We start from the raw sequence: 17,241 nt of genomic DNA, 5'->3' as shown, positions 1-17,241 counted from the left end.
ACCTCCGAATGCCGAAGCGGCCGGGTGACAGTGCGGGGAAGTTGCGACTTTCCTACCGTCCATCAACCTCACCTTAACCAAGACATTGTTCCGCTCGACTCATTTGTTTTCCAAGAAACGACGCGCTACTAGACTTGTGATATTTCCCTGGCAGCCCAGTTAACACAGTTTTCGTGTCATATACACCGAATAAACAGGCATCATGGCAGCAACAATGAGAGCCGCGCAGTACGATAAGGTGAGGACGCACGATCATACATAACACATACCACGACTAACACCATGTCTGCAGCCAAACGACAAAGTCCTCATTAACCGCATTCCCATTCCCGAGCCCGGAGACGGCCAGTACCAAGTCAAAGTCGCCGCCGCCTCTCTCTGCCACTCCGATCTCATGATGAGCGTGCGACCCGACAGCATCACCCGGCCCCTCACAATCGGGCACGAAGGCGTCGGCACCATCTCTAAAATCCATCCTTCAGCGGAAGGGAAAGGTTTCAAAATCGGCGATCGCATCGGCATGTTCTACGTCATCGACTGCTGCTTTGACTGCGATGGGTGCATCGCGCACGGCACCTTTTGCACCAAGCCGAGGAACGGCGGGGCGAAGATTCAGGGGTTGGGCGCGGATGGCTTTTTCGCCGAGTATGCAGTCATTGACTGGCAGAATGCGCTTCGCCTTGACGATGCCTTGCCGATTGAGAGGATGAGTCCGCTATTCTGCGCCGGCATCACTGCTTTCCACGCCGTGGATAAATGCGAGCTCGAACCTGGTCAATGGATTGCGATTATCGGTTGCGGTGGACTAGGACAGCTGGCTACACGCTACGCCAAAGCCATGGGTCTCAAAGTCATCGGATTGGATGTGAACGACCGCATGCTGGACATCGTCAAGGAGACGGGTGCAGACGCAACGTTCAATCCAAAGTCGGACCCGAAATTCAACAGGCAACTGCCGAAGTTGACGGGCAAACGGGGGGTTCACGCTGCTGCGGTGTTTAGCAACTCCCACGCCGCGTACGCCACTGCTCAAAAGGCCCTGGCGTTCGATGGGGTGCTCATGATCGTTGGACTGCCCGAGACGCCGCTTCAATTCCGCGCTTACCAGATCTCGTTTGGCATGTTTCGAGTCAAGGGAGCGAGCAACGGCACGGTAGCCGAAGCGCAAAAAGCGGTCGACTTCACGGCAAAGCACAGAATCATCCCCGATGTGGTCTTCCGCAACCTCGACGAAATGCCGCAGATGTGGGACGAGATGAACAAGGGAACGGCAGAGAAGAGGATGGTGGTTTCGTTCGTGGAGAGCAAGAGTAAGATTTGATTACGTTGGGAATGCTGCTCTGGCTACGAAATTCTGCGTGCTGCTTTTGTTGCTGTTGTTGTAAGGACCGACTTTGCCCGTGCTGGACGAGGCTTCACCCTCCCTTGACGAAGGCTGGATCAATATCCATCATCCCTCACAACTGGATGGGAACGCAGAGGTCGACGAGGCTGATGGAGTCCTGTGGAACGTGTCAGTTTAAGATCTGGTCATGTCAAAGACAGAGCCGCTTACGTCCTCGTTGAGCTGGCAGCATTGAACACTGCCGCTGCAAGTACCACCACCCACTGAGAATGTCTGTCAGCATACCGTCAAACGCGAGAACAACGGAGATACGTACGGATATCGCTCAACAGCGAAAGCGAGCAGGAAGATCCGAGAGCCGGGGCATTGTCCTCGGAATCACAGCAAGCTACGACAAGAGAGTTCATGTTAGCGGAAGAAGTCGAAAGAGTAGCTGGTTGTGCAACTCACCTTGCTGCTGGTTCTGGCCGCACTGCTGCTGATTCCCCGAGCTGCCTCCCTGAGGGGGTTGCTGTTGCTGGGGCGGGGATGGCTGCCACGGCTGAGGCTGGCTGGGCTGCTCCCAGGGGGCGGCAGAGACCAGCATGGCCGAGGCGGCAAGAGCGAGGAGGGAGAAGGCGTGCATGTTGAGTGATTGATTGATTGGGTGATGGAAGTGTTGAAAGTGTGTGTTTGAACGAGTGCTGGACTTGTTGCGATATCTGGACGATGATGATAGGAAAGAAACGAAACGAAACGGAATCAACACGACTTTTATAACCCGATCCTCGACATCGACCTCGCCGTGCTGCGTCATCGACAATCCCCGAGCAGGTGCAAGGAATGCTGCAAGTGTTTTCGCCCTGCCAAGGCGTGGCACCGCTGCCAGAAAGTCCCGACGTAAGGGAAGCACAACACACAAGGGATAAACGTCTTGTGCCACCACACGCGCGCCCTCACCCTCGCCTCTTTGCGTGCGCTACAAATTGCGATCGACGCTCCAATGCACTGCTTTCTCGTGTCCACCCGTCAACGAGGCGGAGAATGTGCAGCGCAGCATTGCTGCTGACGGCCTGTAACACGCAGAATGCAGATCTTCGTCCGAATGGGTGCCGCCGCACAGGGGTTTGCGTTCCCATTCATCACCAGATTGGGACTTCAGCGCTCCGAGTACACCTTGAGATATCGAAGGAGTACGTCAGACTCGTGTTCAGGCGTCGGAGTTGCGACTTTCCTCGGCCGCGCTGGCATGTCGTCGGGATCGAACGGACGCCTGCATTTACATCGGAAGCAGGGGAGTATTGCGTGGACGAGACACTCCCCCTGGACTTCGTTTCAGTCCAGCGATTTGTTGACCGGAATGCAGTTAAGCCAATTACGGAGTGTTCACGTTCTCGTGGCAAGGCAGGGATGGCTGGATGGAGGGGCGGTGGTGACGCTGTTACGGGAATCGATGGCTGAATTAGCACATGATCTTCGACTCTGAAAGACGGCTGCTCGGGGTGTTTGAGACATGGTGGCCTTGGGTACTACTTCATTGACTATTGAATCACATTGGTGTCGCGGCGTCAATCAGAGGTACTGACTGTTTCAAGATCGACGGGCGAAGCGAGCATTCTTTGCTCCTCCACCGCAGGCTGTGCACACACTGCTTCTCGTCAACCAGTACCCGCTATTACTGGAACAGCCTATTTTTGTTGAATTCATCCTCCTCGACGTCATTATGGTCGGCGGGCTTGAAATTGTGCCTGACCACAGACACGTGTCAAACACGCCGTACCACATCCTCCGATCAATTCCGTCCGGTTCGGGTGCTTGGTGGAACAACAGGCGCACGGCGGTAAGACGATGCCCTGACGCGCTGTATCGTTACAGGAAATGTATTTGTCAAGTCCGGCCGGGATCGCTTTGGCTGATAGCACGATCGTAGAGTGAATGATGGCGTCGAGGCAAGGCTTGGGCCGCGTGCAGCCGCATGGAAAGGACGGAGCAGGCCTCCGCATCTCCACAAACCAAACCTCGGGGCCCCACACGCAAAACTTCCCTCGTCTTACCTCACCTGCATGTACTCGACTCCCATTGCACGTCAGTCATCCTTACGAATCAAGAAAGCATTGGTTGTCCGTCCGTCCAATCACCCACCATGTCATCAACGAAATCACGTGCCGAAATCGACAGCATCCTGTCCGCCATCCCGCACAAAGCACGAGGCCCCGGCGGTTCAGCAGCGGTGATCAAAGATGGCGAGGTCGTCTCCCAACTGTCATGGGGCTATGCGAATCTGGAACAACGGGTGCCCATGAGCGCCACCACGGTACTGCCCATATGTTCCATTTCGAAGCAGATGGTTTGCTTGGCTATGACTTCGCTATGCCGCAATCCTACCCCCGCGATGCTCATGAAGGACCAGAGTCCGTGGGAGCTGATGACGGCGGAGATGAAGAGACTTTTGCCGCATCTTGATGGACATCCGGGTGGGGAGCTCCGCTTGGAGCATTTGTTTAATATGCAATCGGGGATTCGCGATTATTGGGTTATGTAAGAGCCTGCCTATCTCTGTCCTACATCAATATCAACACTGACATGCTATGTTTTGCAGGACTACTCTATACGGCGCGTTTCCCGACCAGGCCTTCTCAATCTCCTCCGATGCCCCCAAGACCCTCGATCTAACAAAGTCCTTCCACTTCAAACCGGGCAGCGAATTCTCCTACTCCAACGTCAACTTCTTCGTCCTCGGCCGTATCCTAGAGAATGTCTCTGGCCAATCCCTCTCCCAGCTTCTGTCTGAACGTGTCTTTGTCCCCGCCGGCATGACGACCGCCTCCCTCTACATCAACACCCAAGGCATCCCCCTCCCGATCGTAGGCTACGAAGGCACCGAAGAACTCGGCTACTTCCCCGCCGTCAACCGCATCGAATGGGCCGGCGACGCAGGCATCGGCGCCTCTCTCGCAGACATGATAGCCTACGAAAGGTACCTGCAAGCCAGCTACTCCGATGCCTCAAGCCTATACCACCACAACTCGCAACAGCAGAAGTTCAACGACGGAATGCCCGCGAGCTACGGTTTCGGCCTGGGACGCGTGAAACTCGCGGGCAAGGAAGTCATCGGGCACGGCGGCGCGCTTCGCGGTTTCCGCCTGCAGCGCGTCCACATGCCGTCGGAGCAACTCTCCGTCATCATCATGCTGAACTTCGAAAATGCCAAAGGGAGCATCGTAGAGGACATTTTCAAAGCGGTGCTGGGACACACCGACCCAGAGCCCGCGACGCACATCACTGCGGCCGCAGAATGGGCGGGCAGCTATCTCGACGAGGGCACGCAACTGCATACCAGCGTCCGCACGGTCGCCGACAAACCCGGCAAAGTCCTGATCGATTATAACCGGGCGGAAGAAACGTTCGACCTCACCTCCGCCAGCCAAGCAGAGTGCAAACAAGGCGAAGCGACAATCGAAGGCGACGTCCTAACCCTCAAGCGCACCGACGACAACCGCATCGCGCGCGCCCACCGCCTCGCCAAAGCGAGCGAAGAAGCAGTCACGAACGTCAAAGGCGCAGACTACGCAGGCGTCTACCGGTGCGAAGAGTCGGAGTCTACATTCCTCTGCACGGGCGAAAAGGGCACGCTTTACGGGGCTTTTGATGGCTTTCTGGGCAAGGGGCCGGTGTGGTTGATGCGGTATATTGGCGAGGATGTGTGGATTCTGAGCTGTCCGCGTGGAATGGATGCCTCTCCGCCGGGAGACTGGACGCTCGTGTTCCATCGGAGTGGCGGTGCCGTGACGGGCGTGACGATCGGTTGCTTTCTCGGGAGGAAGGTGGAGTTCAAAAAGCAGTCGTGAAGCGTTCACGTCGGGAAAACAGGATAAGACTAGACATTAAACCTAGTATCAAGAATCATCAACGCTCACACCCTCAGCTATACTCCCCCCTGATTATCTCCCCCGCCTTCTCCGCAATCCCATACGTCGAAGCCTGCAAATGCGCCGAAAACGCAATAGGCGGCACACTCGCGTCCGCCACCCGCACATTGCGCGTCCCATACACCCGCAGCCGCGCATCGACCACACCCCCCTGCTCGCGCGGCAGCATAGCACACGTAGACGAAGGATGAAACTCCGTGAACAAGTTCGCACGCACCCATTGCAGCCACTCCTCATCGCTCTGCACGCTTTCGCCGGGCGTGACTTCTTTCAGGATGGAAGCCAGTGGCTGCGATTGGGCGATTCGGCGCGCGAGCTTGAGGCCTTCGATGGTGATTTGTTGGTCTGCGGGGTTGGTGAGGTAGCGAGGGTCGATGGAGGGGTATTGCATTGGATCGTTGGACGTGATCCATAGCCTGCCTTGGCTGTAGGGATGCTGGAGCGTGACTTGGATGAACACCGTACCGTTCGCGGCGGTGTTTTGGAGCAGGATTTCGATGATGCCGCTGTTGCTTGGGAGGATTGTTTTGGCTGTTGTTTCGGTGATGGCGGTGTTGGCTTCCATTACGGAGTCTCTGGTGTTGGGGGCGTAGAAGGCTTGGTTGAAGAGGACGTTCGATTGGAAGGTCGGGAGATTGGGGCCAAGGAGGGTGGGGCCGTCGACGAAGGCAACGGCGTCGTTGATGTAGGACATGAAGGCGGGGTTGTTGGTTTGCGTGCCGGATTGGTAGAGAGCGCCGGCGGTTTGTTCGATACTGGCCCAGGTGGTTTGGAGACTTAGGTGGTCCATGAGGTGTTCACCGACGCCGGGAAGATCGACTACCACGTTGACGCCAGCGGCGCGGAGAACGTCGCTCGGGCCGACTCCGCTGTGCATCAGGACTGTGGGACTGCCGATGGTGCCTCCTGCCAGGATCACTTCGTTGTTGACGGTCACAGTGGACCGCGTCGCGCCATTATCAGTTGTATACTCAACTCCCGTGGCTGTCACTTCACCCCTCGCAGAGTTGTCGAAGAGGATCCGAGTGACGAAAGCGTTCGGAAGGACATGGTAGTTCGAACGGTATGGCAGATTGTCCAAATATCCCGTCTTGCTAGAAGCGCGCGTCCAGCTGGAGGGATCAATCGACGAAGCAGCAATATAAGCACCCGAGTTGCTGCCGCCATACGCATCGTCGGTCTTTGGCACTCCAGCGTTCTCGCAAGCATCGGACCAAGCCCCGTTGATGGGAAAAGTGTAGCCCGGCCAGGTGGTGTCAATAGGCCCGCCGTACCCATGACTCGCCGGGTTGTATGAGATATTCGCCTGGCTTGCTACGGCGGCAGAAGGCGGCGTGAGAGCCTCGCTAGACTTCATTGCATTGTACAGCGAGTCCCACGTCCAATTCTCGGCGCCGTCCATACCGCCCAGCATCGCGGCCCAGGCATCGATTTCCACTGCACTCGGGCGCGTAATGTACATTCCGTTAATGGCGGAGCTGCCTCCTAATACCTTGCCTCGCGGCCAGATCATGCTCCGTCCATTCAGCTCCGACTGGGGAGTAGTGTAGTACTTCCAGTTGAGCGGCCCGGACCACAAATCACCATAGTATGCAAGACCCGGCGTGTCAATTTGCGTCTTGTATGCCTCTCCATCGCTGCCAGCCTCGAGGACAAGCACGCTGAGGTTGGGGTTTTCGGAGATGCGAGCGCCGAGGACCAGGCCTGCCAAGCCTCCGCCGACGATGACGAAGTCGTACGAGCCGGAGGCTTGGGTGACGATGTTGCCTGTGCGTGAAGAGAGTGGTGCGGCAAGAATAGCAGAGGTAGTGAAAACAAGCGCCGTCAGTATGCAGGTCATCATCGTGAAGGAAACAGCGTTGGAAAAGTAGCAAAGTAAACGAAAGGAGTGGAGAGCAGATGAGAGAGATAAATAGGTCATATGGGCGCCAGCCTACCGAGCGAAATGCGATTCGAGATCTCTGGGCGTGAAGACGGGTACACGCCTTTCTGTGAGCCACGTCAACACTGCAGTGGAGTTCCAGGTGGGCACTTTGCTAGCGAGATGCCGCCAATCTTCAATAGCAAGCGTGCACAAGGTAAGTCGCTGGCGCGGCAAGCTGGATTTGGCCGGCCATGCCGCCGGAAGCAGGTCCGGTGACGAGTGGCGATATGCTTGTGTCGTGCGGCCCGCAACAACGACAGCTGATTTATTATTAGAGCAGTCGAGAGTGGGTGGTAGCGTGTCTTTGTAGGTGGTGAAAAGGCATGCATCCGTGGATTGCCTAGGTGTCGCCAAGCGCTGCGCCCGAGTGCCGAGTGCGCTGCGCTTGGGATAGGTCATTCCTACTTGGCGAAGCCACCTCATCGTCCAGATATTCGATCGTCTCCCCCCCCGTGCTGGTCTACAAGTATATCGTCCAGGTACATCCGCATGATGAGTTGCAAGATTATTGTACCGGAAATTTCGACTTCTCCAGTGCATCCTTCCGAATGTACACCGCGACGGCATACGACCGGCTTTCAAATGCTCCCCAGCCTCTGGCGTCGATCTTGACATCCCGATGGCCTCGGCGCAAGGCATCCTGCCACAACTCTCCACTCTTCCCAATCTGCATCCTCTGCACCGCGGCCTTGGGTCCGATGTTCAGCAAAACAGCACAGCCCGAATCATCTTCGTCGCCAGCCCTCGTCCATCCGATGCAGCTGTTGCTAAACCAATAGTCGCGCTGCGCGCCGTAGGCGAACAACTTTCTGCAGTAGATGAGGTCCAGCAGCACGTTGCGCTTTCTGCCTTGCTCATCGAGTACCAAGCATGGTGGGCCCTCTGCATGCGGTCCGTTCGTCCCAAAGATATCACCCCAAAATACACAGGGATAGCCTTCGTTACGGAGGAGGATGAAGGCGTAGAAGAGAGGCTTGAGTATAGCCATCATTGGAGTGAAGCAGGTCTGTCCGGGCTGTGTGTCGTGATTCGTTACAATCGTTACGGCGGCGTCTGCTCTTTGCTCCAGTAGTGAGCCTCGAAGAATCGTCCGCAGGTCTGCATTCTTCGACTTCGTTCTCACGTCTTCGGATATGCGTGAGAAGTTATACAGCAGTGGGGAGTCGTAGGCGTGTACTTGCGGTGCCTGCCGCTCTTGCACAGCATCCAGCCATTTCGTGATGCGGGATACTTCACCCGTCCAGATCTCGCCCACCACGAACGACTCGCTGTCCCCTATCTGCTGACAGGCTTTGCGCACGTGATGGATCCACTGTTTAGTGAAGCTGTATGAAAAGTGCTGCACGGCGTCGAGACGAAAGCCTTGCACACCCACGTCATCGACCATCCAGCACCCCCAGTCAAAAAGATCTTGTCGGACTTCCGGATGGGAGTGGTCGATGTTGGAGAAGAGGAGATAGTCGTTATTGCCGTGCTCCCCGTCGACATCGTCGGCCCAACCTTTTCCTGGCCGTCGAGGAGGAGCAGGATATTTCTGCTTCCCGGACTGACTGCTGAATCGACGTCGCAGCATGGAAAGCCGACCGCGGGGTGCAGCGTGGCCATCTGAGCCAGGAACACGAGGCTGTTCAAACGGTGGATGTGTGGAGGGATCGTCGATCAGCTTGTAAATGGCATTCTTCTGCGCCCTCTGATCCCAATCGGTGCCGTTGAAGTGATGAGCCCGCCATTTCATTCCACTGTACTTCATCCCTTCCGCCTCTCGTCCAGGAAAGTCATATCGCAGCCAAGCTTCAATCTGCTTGGGTGGGCGGATTTCATACCTCCTATCTTGCTTCGCACGTGCCTCTCAGCCACTGTTGTCATCGAATAGTTTGCAAGCCGTACCTTTTGGATCCACTTCAACTGCCCAAATACCACTTTCTGTGCTGTCTCCACCTTGCTTGTGGTTCAACACGGCATCCCATATTACACCGACGCCAAGCTCTTTCGCCTTGCGTATGAGCGCATTTAAGTCATCCCGACCGCCCCATTTCGTGCTCTTGCTGCCCTTTTGCTCAAATTCGCCGAGATCCCACAAATCGTAGATGTCATAGCCATTGCCCCGCGGATTGTTCGCCTTGCAGCCGGGAGGAAGCCAGAGGCTTGTAATTCCAATGTCGCAGAACCATGGCAGGAGTTGGGTTAACGAGGCGTAGTGGGATGTGTTCTCGGGAGGCTCCGTGTACCATTCAAAGGTCTGGAGGAGGACGTGATTGCGCGACTCATGCCTCGTGGACATGATGTCGAGCGGATCAAGGACATGGCGTCGTTCGTTTCCGATCGGAAGAGGCCGAGTGTATGTCATGGTCGTGGAGATGCTCGCACGGACTGTGGGAGCTGGCGGCAGGATCCCCATCCGGTTAGTGTCAGTGGCAGCACGCGGGGCTAGGCCCAGAGAGCTCGCGAGCTGCTCCAAATCCAGCTTTACCCCACAAGTCTCGAGGGCATCATCATGAGGTGATGATGGCGCGGTGCGTCACCGTTCCACATGCCAAACCGTTCCTGCCACGATTTTTCGCGACGCGTACCGAAGTAGTTTCCATGTGAAAGAGTAGCTCACCAAATCTTTGCCTCCCTTCATCGTTCTCTCTATCTTTCACTTCCATTCTCCCCCTCATACCATCACACTCTTCCCACCATGTATTCCACCCGTGCCGCCGTTCGCTGCGCAAGAGCTGCCCGCACAGCCGCCCCCCTGACCAAACGCAATGTTCCTCGCCCTCGCTTCGCCTCGAGTGAAGCCAACCCGCAGACTGCCGGTGGTGTTTCAGGTGCTGCTACTGGTGGACTCGTTGGAGCGGCTGCAGCACTCGCAGTGACATACTCCTGGTACCACTTCTCCGGCGCCAAAACCGCAGTCCAAACGGCCAAGTCGGCCAAAGGGTACTATGACAAAGCCACCGAGTCACTCAAGGTCAAGTTTGAGGAGAACACGCCCGACGACGCCAACCAAGCGCTCGAGACGATCAAGCAGAGTGCGCAGAAGTACGCTGCCTTCATTCCCGGTGGCCGTCAGTACGTGGACAGTGCGTTCAAGGACCTCGACACCGTTCGACAGAAGCATGGCGACGAAGTCGACGCCATTGTGAAGGAGGCGTACGGCGAGCTGCGTGATGCTTCCAAGAAGGGCTTGAGCTTGGAGACGGCGAGCGACTCCTACAACGTCCTCTCGAAACACCTACAGAAACTCTTCTCCCTCGCCGAGGATGCTGCAGAGGAAATTCTCAACAACCATCCGCAATTGAAGGAGAAGCTCGGCGGCTCGGCGGAACAGCTCAAGCAACTTGGACATCGCATCGGCCCGGAGGCGAAGAAGGAGATTGATGAGACGTGGAAGGAAGTGCAAACCATCGTACAGGGCGGCCTGCAGCCGGAGAACCTCAACCGCGCGAGAACCCTTGTGCAGGACAAGGTGGAGAAGCTGCGCAAGATGTCGGAAGAGGCCTTCAACCAGGGCTGGGAGCAGGTCAAGCCCATGCTCGAGAAGAATCCCGAAGTGAAGCAGTTTGTGGAGCAGAACATGGACGCGCTGAAGCAGGGCAACACCAAGGAGGTGATCGACAAAGTGCGCAACGCTGTGTCGTCAGGCAACACGCAGGAGTTGAAGGACTACGCCCAGAAGTGAGAATCACTGTCACGTTCTTGCACATATCTCGACTAACACCTCAACAGGGTCAAAGATGGCGCACAAAAGTACGCCTCGGACCACGGACTACAAGGCTGGCTACAGAACATCCCCAACGGCGGCGAGATCATGCCGCAGCTGCAGAAACTGTGGGACATTACCCAGAAAGAGGGCTCGCAAGCACAGGACATCGCCAAGGGCACCATTTCAGATATCAAGCAGGTCTTGGACAAGCGCATGCAGGAGGTCGAGAAGTTGTCGAAGAACTAGAGGGTGGGGTTGGGATGAGTATGAGGGCGCCTACTGTAATGAAGCGAATACGCTGTGTATCCTAAAAGCGTCTGGCAAATCATGATATCTTTCATCCATTAATCTCAGCGCTCGCGAAAACACCATGCCTTCGTCGTCAATCGTCCGTCCCATTCCAGTCCCTCCTCCCTCCACTGCTCAATAAGTCGAATAAACCGGCGCCGAATAGTAGGCTGGCGGCGGCGCAGGCAGCTCCTCGCCCACCGGCCCCGCCACCTCGCGAAGCGCCACCCTCCCCCCGCCCTCCTTCTCCAACGCCTCCCTTTCCTGCGCAGCAGCGATAATGGCCCGATGCCGTTGGCGCGCCGCATTCTCCATCACCATCATTTCACCTTCTTGGTTGTTGCCTTTGCGCCACACGCGCGGGAACCACCACCAGAAGAAGAACATTGCGAGCGCGGAGAGGCCGCAGAGGGCGCCGACGGGGATGGCCCAGGTGGCGACCATTTTTGGGGTTGGTATTGAGGTTTGCTAGATGAGGGGTTGTGGACGTGTGGTAAGGTGTTGCCTGCCGAGAGATGGCTGAAGTGGCGTGCGGGTGGTGGTGGTGGTGGCGGCACTGATGAGACAGCGGGGAACGGCGGCGGCGGATGCGGAGAGATTTGCGAGCGCGGCCTTTGTTTCTGCAGAACGCTGATGTTCAAAGCAATGGGCTAGAATAGCGGATGCAGAGAGATGAGCAGGTCGAGGAGAATGCGCAGGCGTCGTCTGGGATGCGGGGAGCAAAGGCATGGTTGCAGTGCCAGCTCACATTGTGCCGCGTGTTCCGGACGATGTTGCATCCGCGCGGGAATGCAGGACTGCCCTTTGAGACGACTGCCTTACATAAGTGTCACGTATTGGTCGCAGGGCACACGCAAGATGCTGTGCCTTTACATCGAGCATGTGAGATACTCATGCTCGCAGACTCTGGTCTATCAGTCTCGAGTGCCCCAGAGTAAGGGTCCGACTGCACAATCAGCCCTAACCAGGCCGATGGATTGCTTGGTAACCGGATGTGCGTCACTACACGGGCTGACCGAATACGCTATGATGGTGAGATTTGAATCATATCACCATCCCTTTTGTTTCAAACACGCTCATGCCCCTCATTGTCCTCGACCGCCAAGTGATCCAGAGCAGAGCACGAGTCTGTCCGCGTTGTAGCTCGACATGGGCTTGGATTCCACCTTCGCTTTCGAAGGATGGAGCATAAAATACACATTCTCCAAGTCAGCGGGTAATCAGCAATCTCCAGGTAGCACAGTCGCCTTTGTTCACGGTACGCCGTGGTCATCAGTGGTCTTCCAGCCCGTGGCAAAGGCTATGATCGCCAGTGGGCGGTATAGCGTCCTTCTCTACGACTTGCCGGGCTATGGCCAGTCTCAGGCATTCCAGGCCTCTCATCCAAAGACAGAAAACGCAATGTTTGATGGCGACACGTCGGTGCGCTTCCAAGCAGCCGCACTCGCCGCTCTGCTCAGCCACCTGCATCTCACCGGGTCATTGGCGCCGGCCGTCATCGCACACGACATTGCTGGAGCCATCGCCCTGCGCACTCACCTCTTGCATGGATGCGACTTTGCTTCTCTGCTCCTGATGGACACCAACGCCGTGCTGCCATGGGGCGATGGCTTCTACAAGATGGTGCGTGCCGAACCGCACGTCTTTCTCCAACTACCCTCGAAGACCTTCGAGGCGATCGTCCGGAGCGTGATCCGCAGCGCATGCTTCAATCCGCGCACCCTAGCCTCCGGCTGGGAAGAAGCATTGGCGATCCCGTGGACTGCGGGCCTGGATGGCGATGCGTCGGAGGCCGCGTTAGAGACAAAGCAACGCAGCTTCGTCCGACAGATTGCCCAGGCGAATGACGAAATGCTGGATAGGAATCTCTACGCGAACGTGAAGTGTCCTGTTAAGATTGTCTGGGGGTCGAATGACGATTGGATTCCGAGGGAGAAGATGGATCGATTGGCTCAATTGCTGAACCATTGCCTCCGCGACTTTGTCGTCATCCCTGAGGCGGGCCATTTAATAATGATTGACCAGCCCGAGAGAGTCACGTGGGAGATTTTTGATTGGCTGGATCGGGGTCAAACGGCAGAGCGATGAAGTGAGGCTCGACTTATCGGCGACGGGGGGACGTTCCGGCCGCAATGACTTGGCTCATACAAGGCTCATGTGAGACGGCGCGGATGGGCGGGAATCCGGCTGAGTGAGGAACGTATGACATCGATGATGTAGTCCGCAATATAGACCTGGTTGTGGCTGTACGCGGACAAGATCTGCAACATGGGTCGGGCGAACCGCGAAATGCAGAGGCCCTCTTCGGCTGCAGGGAAGATAGCGAGGAATACTGCACGCTGATCAGGTCCTCTCAGGCGACGCTGATGCCTGCATGCTTGCGGCTGGGCAAGGCTGGTGGCAAGCATTGCTTAAGCCTTCGCCTAGGCACAAGCCCACTGTGGCGGTAGCTTGACCTTGGGTGTGCGCATGTACCTAAGATATTCACCCATGCGAAGCGGCAAGGCTGGCAATCCCGCGGTAAAAAGGCGCCTTCGTCTAGGCCGGCATCCACTGTGGCTGGAGGCATCTGTACGCGCAGGTGAGGCCGGTGAGCGGCGATTGACCCGTATCCCGACTATGCCGTCCTCGCGCCCGGGCAATGGTCCAGCCACACGGCGGTGACAGTCAACGCTCAACCAGATGCAGCAAGGCGGGCATCGTTTGGCGCTCGCTTGCTCGTACATCCACAACCTTATTCCTGCCGGGCTGTTGCGAGAGGCTCGACAGGGTGGGCCGTTGTTCGGTAGCGACCGAAAACTCTAATTTCTCCGCAACGCGCAACGACACCGCATTCGTCTGCGTAGGCTCGCGCATCGAATGCCTGCTCGATGCCCTCTGCCCTCCCACTTTTCCAGGGGCGAGATGACGCAAATGCTGAAGGTGCACCAGGGTGTATTCTCACCCTGAATGGCAACGACAAGCCGGGATGACGTCCTGCAGCAATGGTAATCGAATAAGGTGAGCCATTTGCCACCCGCCTTCAGCCTACAGTCCTCCACAAAGGGAACGCCGCATGCCTGCAGGGCTAGCCTTCGCCCGGCCTAATGCTTGCCGGCCTAGATGCCCATGGACGCGACAGCTCCACAGATGTCATCAGTCCACATGGGCGTGCGCCAACAAACGCCCCTTGAACTGACATGCCGGTTGCGGACAACTTTTACCGGTTGGTCATGTACGCCTCCCATCTGCACCTTCAGCCGCCCGGAATTCATACAACGAGTGCATCGCAGCCCAGCGCAATTCGATTTACGTCTGATGTCGATGGCATTGTCGATCTTCCAGCAGAAATACCCGATTCCAAGACACATCAAGCTTCTGACGTCTTGTCCCTTCTCTTCCCACGTTTCTGCCAAAATACTTCCGATCTGACCATCGATCCCGAGAACCCCTAAACTCTTCTTCAACCGTAAGCGAGCCATGATCTCTCCCTTTTCGAACCCATCTTCGCTACCGCACGTTGTGTCATGCTCTCGTCATATAAAAGACCTTTCTACTCGCCGGGTTTTCGCACTCTGGACTCCCAAACTACCTCCCCATCACTCACACCGTTCATTGTAACGCTGCCAACATGTGGACTCTCAGTAGCACTGGCTTCGCCTCCCTTCTAGCCGTGCAGGCACTCTACTTCTCTTCGGCCGCGGCCCGCACGACCAAGAAGAAGCCCAGCACATCGAAATACCCCTTCAACGAGCTCGTCGTCTTCGGCGATCAGCTCAGCGACAATGGCAACGGCTCCTACGCTCACGGCCTGGACCCCAACAACATCTACGGATATTACACGTGGACCGACGGCCCGGTAGCACCCACCTACCTCGCCGAACTGCTCAACGTTCCCCTCCAGGACTACGCCTGGGGTGGTTCGTACGGTGGCGGTCTTGCTGGCTCGACCATCGACAACAGCTACACTCCCGCCAAGGACTTGTACAAGGGCAAGCCCGTGCCGTCGACCTACGACCAAATCTTCAGCAACTACACCGCCAAAGGCAAGCCGGCGAACATCGAGAACGCGCTGCAGTTCATGTGGATCGGGCAGAACGACCTGAAGAAGCACACCAACTGGTACGTGAAGCCGCCGACGCTCATCACGCCCGACGCGAAGCCCAACGTCGCCTTCTACAACAACTTCACCACCCTCCTGCTCCAGCAGATCGAGCACCTCATCGAAACCGGCGCCCCGGCCGTCATGTACGTCAACCTGTTCCCCATCCAAACGGCGCCCATCACCGCCGGCTTTCTGTGCCACAACAACACCGTGTGCGCCGACAACTGGGGCACGGTGATCGAGGCGGCGAACAATTTCACGCAAAACGCGCTCGCCAACTCGCAGTACGCCGACAAGATCATCTACTACGACGTGTACAGCTTCATGATCGACATCATGAACAACAAGAACCAGTACGGGTACACGGAGCCGCTGTACTTCCTGTGCGACTCCGGCAACCAGTCCAACCCGGTGGACCACTTCAAAGAGTGCGCCGTGCCGCCCAAGTGGACGCATGCGCGCCCCTTCTTCTGGTTCACGAATGACCAGCCGGAGACGACGATGCACCAGATGATTGCGCAGGATATGCTCAAGACGATTGACACTTTCTTCAAGGTGGACAGTAGCTAGATGCTTTGTACGCGGGGATAAAATGGTTGGGACGGGTTGCGTTTGTGGGATGTTTCTAGATTGCTGGTCGATCTTATCATCTGCATAGCTAGGTAGCAGAATTCATGCACCGTTTATGACATATAATGCTGCCCTTTCTGCTTCGCGCATGATCATCACTTGCTCCACAGTGGACGGTAGAAGCCGGCCACCGTTGTACTTATCACGTGACTCGGTCATCTCGCACCGCCGACCTCCCGGGTTCGCCTCCGCTCAATCTCCTCCCGCAGGCCTTCAATCGTCATTGGCACTCTTCTTCCCTCCCACTTCAGGCGCTCCTCCCTCGCAAACCCCTCCACACTCCTCATCGCCACCGCCAAGAACCCGAGTTCCTCGCGGTCCACGTCGAACACTTCCCACCAGCTCGTCTCGGGCAGTTTGACCTTGACCTCACGCGCAGCGAGATAAATCGCGGCCGTGGCGAGTGCAGTCGGTTGGTGAGTGAGATATAGCAGTTGCGGGCTCAGGAGAGCGGTGTTGAGGTGTTGAAACGCGAGCTTCGCAACGGCCTCGCCTTCTCGCCGCGAGGCTTTGAAGACGTCGAGGGTTTGCAGGTAGTTGATGCACAGGGTAAAGGGGAGCGCGACGTGTGTTGCAAGTCCGAGAACCTGCAGAATATGCGCTTCGATTGCATAAAGTCGTGATCGGGCGGCTTCGTAGTCGACCCCGGAGATGTGCCAGTTGGTGACATCTCCCTCATTGGCCATCTTGTAGTCGAAGCCGGAACGGGAGGTGAGGTAAGAAAAGACGACAAAAACCTGCCTCACACTGACGGGATGAGGCGAAGGCTTGGCCGTCATATACAGCGCCGCGGCTGCGGCATCTTTGGGGTCATGGTCCAGCATACTCCCACCATCAGCGCCGATCCAGTAACGGCAAAGAATGATGATAGATTGAGCAATGAGTTCTTGCGGAAGGCGCAAGAGGATCCCTGCTGCTTGGAGGAGTTTGGAGCTCTCGAATCGTACCCAGTCTTCGAGGTCCTTGGGGATGCCATCGAGGTGACTGGAGGAGGTTTCGAGCTGGACGGCGGTGGCCAATGGATTAGCTAGATGGGAGAGTCCTGTGATTATAGCCATTATGGAGCCGAGCCCCTGCAAACGAGCGAGATTGTGTCTTTAACGCGATGGAAAAAGAGATGTTACAGAGGCTGGTCAGGCTGGCGAAGGTGTTGCTGCCAAATTGAGTATCGTGACATAAGTCGTAGCATCCAATGGCGCAAATGACAGAAGTCGTGATACTGGGCCTGCTGCCTCTCCTGGCTGCAACTCAGCAACAAACGCCCGCACCTTGTCCTCGATTATTTCTGGTTTCGTCCACCCACGGCATGCCTTCGATCTGTAGGCAAAGTCCAACGGCTCGACGCTTCAACAAGCTTTAGGATCCCAATGA

General features: G+C 56.7%; 11 protein-coding genes across 11 annotated transcripts; 6 read left to right on the top strand and 5 right to left on the bottom strand.

Annotated features, from left to right (window-relative positions):
• Nucleotides 1–214: 214 nt before the first annotated feature.
• On the top strand, nt 215–1,321 carry BDY17DRAFT_315995 (alcohol dehydrogenase; the record flags this gene model as incomplete). Its single annotated transcript, XM_033735969.1, has 2 exons — nt 215–238; nt 293–1,321. 2 exons carry the CDS (start codon nt 215–217, stop codon nt 1,319–1,321), a joined length of 1,053 nt encoding a protein of 350 aa, XP_033592396.1.
• Nucleotides 1,322–1,457: 136 nt separating this feature from the next.
• BDY17DRAFT_309121 (uncharacterized protein) lies at nt 1,458–1,970 on the bottom strand (the record flags this gene model as incomplete). Its single annotated transcript, XM_033735287.1, has 4 exons — nt 1,458–1,502; nt 1,556–1,608; nt 1,662–1,733; nt 1,796–1,970. The coding sequence occupies 4 exons, from the start codon at nt 1,968–1,970 to the stop codon at nt 1,458–1,460; spliced, it is 345 nt and encodes a 114-aa protein (XP_033592395.1).
• BDY17DRAFT_112064 (uncharacterized protein) lies at nt 1,745–2,915 on the top strand. The gene has a single exon (XM_033729229.1). It carries the CDS (start codon nt 2,168–2,170, stop codon nt 2,783–2,785), a length of 618 nt encoding a protein of 205 aa, XP_033592394.1. The 5' UTR covers nt 1,745–2,167; the 3' UTR covers nt 2,786–2,915.
• A 465-nt stretch (nt 2,916–3,380) lies between these two features.
• On the top strand, nt 3,381–5,208 carry BDY17DRAFT_352414 (beta-lactamase/transpeptidase-like protein). Its single transcript, XM_033738218.1, has 2 exons — nt 3,381–3,862; nt 3,924–5,208. Exons 1-2 carry the CDS (start codon nt 3,468–3,470, stop codon nt 5,170–5,172), a joined length of 1,644 nt encoding a protein of 547 aa, XP_033592393.1. The 5' UTR covers nt 3,381–3,467; the 3' UTR covers nt 5,173–5,208.
• A 37-nt stretch (nt 5,209–5,245) lies between these two features.
• BDY17DRAFT_322633 (GMC oxidoreductase) lies at nt 5,246–7,096 on the bottom strand (the record flags this gene model as incomplete). The annotated part of the gene is made up of 1 exon (XM_033736846.1): nt 5,246–7,096. The coding sequence occupies one exon, from the start codon at nt 7,094–7,096 to the stop codon at nt 5,246–5,248; it is 1,851 nt and encodes a 616-aa protein (XP_033592392.1).
• A 586-nt stretch (nt 7,097–7,682) lies between these two features.
• On the bottom strand, nt 7,683–9,458 carry BDY17DRAFT_247204 (glycoside hydrolase superfamily; the record flags this gene model as incomplete). The annotated part of the gene is made up of 3 exons (XM_033730800.1): nt 7,683–8,683; nt 8,798–9,007; nt 9,065–9,458. The coding sequence occupies 3 exons, from the start codon at nt 9,456–9,458 to the stop codon at nt 7,683–7,685; spliced, it is 1,605 nt and encodes a 534-aa protein (XP_033592391.1).
• A 200-nt stretch (nt 9,459–9,658) lies between these two features.
• BDY17DRAFT_352411 (uncharacterized protein) lies at nt 9,659–11,367 on the top strand. The gene is made up of 2 exons (XM_033738217.1): nt 9,659–10,840; nt 10,892–11,367. The coding sequence occupies exons 1-2, from the start codon at nt 9,858–9,860 to the stop codon at nt 11,112–11,114; spliced, it is 1,206 nt and encodes a 401-aa protein (XP_033592390.1). The 5' UTR covers nt 9,659–9,857; the 3' UTR covers nt 11,115–11,367.
• On the bottom strand, nt 11,292–12,043 carry BDY17DRAFT_352410 (uncharacterized protein; the record flags this gene model as incomplete). The annotated part of the gene is made up of 1 exon (XM_033738216.1): nt 11,292–12,043. The coding sequence occupies exon 1, from the start codon at nt 11,598–11,600 to the stop codon at nt 11,292–11,294; it is 309 nt and encodes a 102-aa protein (XP_033592389.1). The 5' UTR covers nt 11,601–12,043.
• Nucleotides 12,044–12,305: 262 nt separating this feature from the next.
• BDY17DRAFT_309115 (Alpha/Beta hydrolase protein) lies at nt 12,306–13,244 on the top strand (the record flags this gene model as incomplete). Its single annotated transcript, XM_033735286.1, has 1 exon — nt 12,306–13,244. The coding sequence occupies one exon, from the start codon at nt 12,306–12,308 to the stop codon at nt 13,242–13,244; it is 939 nt and encodes a 312-aa protein (XP_033592388.1).
• A 1,399-nt stretch (nt 13,245–14,643) lies between these two features.
• Nucleotides 14,644–15,932, top strand: BDY17DRAFT_344603 (uncharacterized protein). The gene has a single exon (XM_033738063.1). The coding sequence runs from the start codon at nt 14,767–14,769 to the stop codon at nt 15,808–15,810; it is 1,044 nt and encodes a 347-aa protein (XP_033592387.1). The 5' UTR covers nt 14,644–14,766; the 3' UTR covers nt 15,811–15,932.
• On the bottom strand, nt 15,933–16,996 carry BDY17DRAFT_294286 (cyclin-like protein). The gene has a single exon (XM_033733122.1). It carries the CDS (start codon nt 16,926–16,928, stop codon nt 16,026–16,028), a length of 903 nt encoding a protein of 300 aa, XP_033592386.1. The 5' UTR covers nt 16,929–16,996; the 3' UTR covers nt 15,933–16,025.
• Between the last annotated feature and the right edge of the window lie 245 nt (nt 16,997–17,241).

Source organism: Neohortaea acidophila, assembly GCF_010093505.1.
Source record: "Neohortaea acidophila strain CBS 113389 unplaced genomic scaffold BDY17scaffold_3, whole genome shotgun sequence".
In the NCBI taxonomy this organism is placed as follows: Eukaryota; Fungi; Ascomycota; class Dothideomycetes; order Mycosphaerellales; family Teratosphaeriaceae; genus Neohortaea; species Neohortaea acidophila.
The sequence above is the reverse complement of the archived record's forward strand: the minus strand, read 5'-3'. Positions and strand labels throughout refer to the sequence as shown.